Genomic DNA, 6,621 nt, shown 5'->3' on the forward strand with positions numbered 1-6,621 from the left:
CCCCACATGGGCCCAATATGTCAAGCCCATTTCTGGTGTCCCCTGCGTGATATTGCTGGAATGTTGCTAAAAGCGGCATCAAAACCCAACTCACTCACTATCTGTTCATCATCGCTTCATCAATATCAAACTGCAATACTGATAACAGCGTATAAATAACATATAGCAACGAATACATAATTTCGGATATTGTAATCACGTTGAACATTAAACTGAATATATCAGTGATACTATCGGATACTTAAGCGGTCAATATGAATAATCAGCTGTGTACATACGGGGATGATATCGACATCTAATCAACAAGATAAACATAAAGCTTAATATTGATATCGGGCACTAAGTAGATCATTATGAACATTAATCTGTGGCTATTGACAATATCAGGGTCCTTGATATACATGCAGGGTTGTCAGCATGATGGATGCATAAAATAAAATTTGGAAACGAATTTTCCCCATTTTTTCATATGATGCCGTAATGACATTTTACCCAACCAATATTTTAATATTTTCTTTAAAAGACGCCGATTTGGTTATTAAGAAATGTAGATATTGTTTTCATAAATCTTACTTTATAATATATTCATTAAAAACCGTTGATGTATTTTCAAGGTAAAGATTTTATTTATAGTTTCACAATAGACAATATTATACGTAAAAGTTGAAGAATTTACAATAGTGAACAAGTATATATCCCAATAAAAGTCGGAGTTACTCGCGAACACCCGGTGTCATCACTGTTTTTCGGTGATCCATTCAAAAATTAAATATAAAAATACTAAAAGACATTGGTTCTGAGGACAGAGCTGCTTATCCTTTACATTATAAACACAATTACATGTGTGTATTTGGGTAACTGATTATTTATTTTGAGAACCATTTCCATATCAGAGGCAATTCCGTTAATGGTATTCGTCCTACAACCTTAAGTGTTCCCTGAATAGCATTAAATCGAAAATGTTCAGCAATACATTTCCAACCTTCCGTAATGAATGGACCTACATCAGAATTTGAACATTCCAGTAAGAAATATCTTGTCCACCTTTCATCACACAAAACGTTGTTCTCGTCGGTTTAATTGATCTATAGTACTTGTATTCTCTTCATCCCTCTAGCCGAACAACGGGGATATAAATTGCGGAGACAGGAGATTACATTCAAATATATTTCTATTGAAACTTGAAACATCATCTGATGGTGCGACGGGAGGGGAGTGGAGACGAGCTGTCAACCTTCAGTCGTACAGATATTGCCGGAGAGCGCCCCGACTCTAACTACTTGAGACAAGCGGCGGCGACGGGGACAACAGGGAGCTGACAGCTCGGTGTGACCGTCACTGAACACTGTCACATCTCCTTGCCCGTCACGTCACACTGCCAGCTCCATGGATACAGTAGCAAAGGGGATGAAGGGGCAGAGGAGAGTTGGATGGTGGGGAGGTTAGGGTCTGGTGCAGCAGATGGAGAGACGTGTATGGGCTGGTGTAGAATATGGAGAGAAGAGTAGGGTCCGGTGTGGCAGATGGAGGGAAGAGTAGGATCCGGTGGAGCAGATGGAGGGAAGAGTAGGGTCCGGTGTAGCAGATGGAGGGGAGAGTAGGGTCCGGTGGAGCAGATGGAGAGAAGTAGGGTCCGGTGTAGCAGATGGAGAAGAGTAGGGTCCGGTGTAGCAGATGGAGGGAAGAGTAGGGTCCGGTGTAGCAGATGGAGGGAAGAGTAGGATCCGGTGGAGCAGATGGAGGGAAGAGTAGGATCCGGTGGAGCAGATGGAGGAAGAGTAGGGTCCGGTGGAGCAGATGGAGGAAGAGTAGGAAGTGTAGCAGATGGGAGTAGGGTCCGGTGGAGCAGATGGAGGGAAGAGTAGGATCCGGTGGAGCAGATGGAGAGGGAAGAGTAGGATCCGGTGGAGCAGATGGAGGAGAGAGAAGTAGGGTCCGGTGGAGCAGATGGAGATGGAGGGAAGAGTAGGGTCCGGTGTAGCAGATGGAGGGAAGAGTAGGGTCCGGATGGAGCAGATGGAGGAAAAGAGAGGATCCGGTGTAGCAGATGGAGAGGGAAGAGTAGGGTCCGGTGTAGCAGATGGAGGGAAGAGTAGGGTCCGGTGTAGCAGATGGAGGGAAGAGTAGGGTCCGGTGGAGCAGATGGAGGGAAGAGTAGGGTCCGGTGTAGCAGATGGAGGGAAGAGTAGGATCCGGTGGAGCAGATGGAGGGAAGAGTAGGATCCGGTGTAGCAGATGGAGGAAGAGTAGGGTCCGGTGGAGCAGATGGAGGGAAGAGTAGGGTCCGGTGTAGCAGATGGAGGAAGAGTAGGGTCCGGTGGAGCAGATGGAGGGAAGAGTAGGATCCGGTGTAGCAGATGGAGGAAGAGTAGGGTCCGTGTAGCAGATGGAGGGAAGGGTCGGTGGGCAGATGGAGGTAGGGTCCGGTGGAGCAGATGGAGGGAAGAGTAGGGTCCGGTGGAGCAGATGGAGGGAAGAGTAGGGTCCGGTGGAGCAGATGGAGGGAAGAGTAGGGTCCGGTGTAGCAGATGGAGGGAAGAGTAGGATCCGGTGTAGCAGATGGAGGGAAGAGTAGGGTCCGGTGTAGCAGATGGAGGGAAGAGTAGGGTCCGGTGGAGCAGATGGAGGAAGTAGTAGGATCCGGTGTAGCAGATGGGGAAGAGTAGGGTCCGGTGTGGCAGATGGAGGAAGAGTAGGGTCCGTGGAGCAGATGGAGAGAAAGAGAGGGTCCGGTGGAGCAGATGGAGGGAGAAGAGTAGGATCCGGTGGAGCAGATGGAGGGAAGAGAGGGTCCGGTGGAGCAGATGGAGGAAAAGTAGGGTCCGGTGCCAGCAGATGGAGAAGAGTAGGATCCGGTGGAGCAGATGGGAGAGGAAAGAGTAGGGTCCGGTGTAGCAGATGGAGAAAGAGGGTCCGGAGAGTAGGGTCCGGTGGAGCAGATGGAGGAGAGTAGGGTCCGGTGGAGCAGATGGAGGAAAGTAGGATCCGTGTGCAGATGGAGGGCAGATGGCAGATGGAAGAGTAGGGTCCGGTGTAGCAGATGGAGGGAAGTAGGGTCCGGTGTAGCAGATGGAGGGAAGAGTAGGGTCCGGTGGAGCAGATGGAGGGAAAGTAGGGTCCGGTGGAGCAGATGGAGGGAGAGTAGGGTCCGGTGGAGCAGATGGAGGGAAGTAGGGTCCGGTGGAGCAGATGGAGGAAGAGTAGGGTCCGGTGTTTAGCAGATGGAGGGAAGAGTAGGGTCCGGTGGAGCAGATGGAGGAAGAGTAGGATCCGGTGTAGCAGATGGAAGAAGAGTAGGGTCCGGTGTAGCAGATGGAGGAAGAGAAGGGTAGGGTCAGATGGAGAGAAGAGGTGCAGATGGAGGAGAGTAGGGTCCGGATATAGCAGATGGAGGGAAGAGTAGGGTCCGGTGTAGCAGATGGAGGGAAGAGTAGGGTCCGGTGTAGCAGATGGAGGAAGAGTAGGGTCCGGTGTAGGGGAGGAGGAAGTAGGGTCCGGTGTAGCAGATGGAGAGAAGAGTAGGGTCTGGTGTAGCAGATGGAGAGTAAGAGCAGAGGGAAGAGGTGTTTAGCAGATGGAGGGAAGAGTAGGGTCTGGTGTTGGAGACAGAGGAGTAGGGTCTGATTTAGATCCGGTGGTGGAGAAGGGAAGAGTAGGGTCTGATTTAGAGGAGATGGAAGAGTAGGGTCTAGGGTGTAGACAGGAGGATGAAGGAAGAGTAGGGTCTGATTTAGTGAAGGAAGGTAGGGAGAGGTGAAGGGAAGAAGTAGGGTCTGATTTAGGAGGATGGAGGAAGGAGTAGGGTCTGATTTAGAGGATGAAGGGAAGAGTAGGGTCTGATTTAGAGGATGAAGGGAAGAGTAGGGTCTGGATTTAGAGGATGAAGGAAGAGTAGGGTCTGATTTGGAGGGTGAAGGAAGAGTAGGGTCTGATTTAGAGGGTGAAGGGAAGAGTAGGGTCTGATTTAGAGGATGAAGGGAAGAGTAGGGTCTGATTTAGAGGGTGAAGGGAAGAGTAGGGTCTGATTTAGAGGATGAAGGGAAGAGTAGGGTCTGATTTAGAGGATGAAGGAAAGGGTAGGGTCTGATTTAGAGGGTGAAGGGAAGGGTAGGGAGGGTCTGATTTAGAGGATGAAGGGAAGAGTAGGGTCTGATTTAGAGGGTGAAGGGAAGAGTAGGGTCTGATTTAGAGGGTGAAAGGATGAGGGTCTGAAGGGTGGGTAGGGTCTGATTTAGAGGGGATGAGAAAGGGAAGGGTAGGGTCTGATTTAGGAGGATGAAGGGAAGAGTAGGGTCTGATTTAGAGGATGAAGGGAAGAGTAGGGTCTGATTTAGAGGATGAAGGGAAGAGTAGGGTCTGATTTAGAGGGTGAAGTCTGATTTTGAGGTGGTAGGGTCTGATTTAGAGGGTGAAGGGAAGAGTAGGGTCTGATTTAGAGGGTGAAGGGAAGGGTAGGGTCTGATTTAGAGGATGAAGGGAAGGGTAGGGTCTGATTTAGAGGCTGAAGGGAATAGTAGGGTCTGATTTAGAGGGTGAAGGGTAGGGTCTGATTTAGAGGGTGAAGGGAATAGTAGGGTCTGATTTAGAGGGTGAAGGGTAGGGTCTGATTTAGAGGATGAAGGGAATAGTAGGGTCTGATTTAGAGGATGAAGGGAATAGTAGGGTCTGATTTAGAGGGTGAAGGGTAGGGTCTGATTTAGAGGGTGAAGGGAATAGTAGGGTCTGATTTAAAGGGTGAAGGTAGGGTCTGATTTAGGCTGAAGGGAAGAGTAGGATCTGATTTAGAGGCTGAAGGGAAGAGTAAGGTCTGATTTAGAGGCTGAAGGGAAGAGTAGGCTCGGATTTTGAGAATGAAGGGAAGGGTAGGGTCTGATTTAGAGGGTGCAGGGGAGAGTAGACTCTGATTTAGAGGATGAATGGAAGGGCAGAGTCTGATTTAGAGGGTGAAGGGAAGAGTAGGCTCTGACTCAGTTGGAGAAGGGAAGAATGGTTGATGAAGGCCTCGAGGCCCCTCTTAGTGTCATAATCTGGAAGTTTAGGACACTGAAGGAGCAGGTTAGTACTTTGTATGCCTTTGGAGCTGCAATTGATAAAGGCATTAGACCAGGAGATGTGTATATCAATACTATTATATGGGTAGAAATATGTCGACTACAGCACACACACAGAGGTAATTCCATCATAGAATACTAGTAGAAGTATAACGATATGGGTAGAACAGTATTCACTTGAGGACATAGGTAAATGCATTTCCATTAAAGGGGACTTGAAGAAGTACATCAATGTAATAAGATAGAACTCGGATGTATGGGTAGTGATATGAACATGAAGCTGCCTGAGCAGGAGTGCAGTGTAATGATGATATGAGTAGGACTATATCTACTACGGTGCATGGGTTGAGATATTGTTATGATAGATCATGATAACAACAAATGTCATGCATTCTATGACGGAAATACACATGGTATACATACAATCAACACTCACTCATCTGACTGACATTTCAATATATACGCGAGGGGCGGTGGGGTAGCCTAGTGGTTAAAGCGTTGGCTCGTCACGCCGAAGACCCGGGTTCGAATCCACACATGGGCACAATGTGTGAAGCCCATTTCTGGTGTCCCCCGCCGTGATGTTGCTGGAATATTGCTGAAAGCGGCGTAAAACGAAACTCAGTCAGTCAGTCAATATATACGCTTAGAGATGTGATACAAATCTTTAACCAGGAAGTCAAGGTGCTGAGTGAGCATCTATGGCTGTGAAGGCAACACGCCATGGTACTGTTGGGAAGCGCGACGATACGCCGGTGGAGATCGGAGGTTACTACAAACGTTGACATGTACAGAAAACGACTGTCACAACTCCAATAGAGGATGCTGAAATGGAGACCCCAAACGGAGACCCACACGATACTCTGGCGGAGATTGAAGTTTACTACAGACATCGTGGCTGGGAAATAATGGCGGAGCATCATGTTGACATGCTGTACAGAAAACGACTGTCACAACTCCAATGCTCACAATCTTATAGAGGATGCTGAAATGGAGACCCCAAACGGAGACCCCAAACGGAGACCCACGCAGGAAGCGGCATCACAACACAGAGACCGTGGCAGGGTAGTTGCCTGTGATTTATGGAGCCGGCAACTTGACAAATTGAACGAGGTGTTATATACCATGGCGGGTTGTGCGGAGATGGGGGCAGTACCCGGATAGATGACGACAGTGTCGCTACTCTCTGTCCCTGCCTCACGACACCCAGATAACATCGCGTCAGCAACTCGAACCGGGATAAAAGTGGGGCCACAAAGATTGTGTGAGGTTCTGCTCCAACTCCCGTCTGACGGTGGCCTCTCTACTTATATACATTATTTCGATATTACAGATAAGCTTGCCGCTATAAAAGCCTGGGTGGTCCCATCAACATGGCTGCCAGGAGTCCTGGTGTTGAATTAAGTCAGGGGAACTTATACTATCTGCTTTTAATAAGATTGTCGATGCCGGCCCGATAAGCTGCATCCTAAACTACATCACGGCCAGACTGATAGATCCAGGACAGAGGTTCTACTTTCGCTGAGATCGAGTTGCCATGGTAACATAATACGATGCTATTCAAATTGTG

General features: G+C 48.4%; 1 protein-coding gene across 1 annotated transcript; it reads right to left on the reverse strand.

Moving 5' to 3' along the window:
* Nucleotides 1-1,442: 1,442 nt before the first annotated feature.
* On the reverse strand, nt 1,443-6,268 carry LOC124258246 (proline-rich protein 36-like). The gene is made up of 2 exons (XM_046692313.1): nt 6,176-6,268; nt 1,443-3,959 (listed from the first exon to the last, which is right to left on the reverse strand). The coding sequence occupies exons 1-2, from the start codon at nt 6,266-6,268 to the stop codon at nt 1,443-1,445; spliced, it is 2,610 nt and encodes an 869-aa protein (XP_046548269.1).
* Nucleotides 6,269-6,621: the final 353 nt, after the last annotated feature.

This window comes from Haliotis rubra, unplaced genomic scaffold (genome assembly GCF_003918875.1).
Source record: "Haliotis rubra isolate DU_JTF1 unplaced genomic scaffold, ASM391887v1 Scf689, whole genome shotgun sequence".
Lineage (NCBI taxonomy): Eukaryota > Metazoa > Mollusca > Gastropoda > Lepetellida > Haliotidae > Haliotis > Haliotis rubra.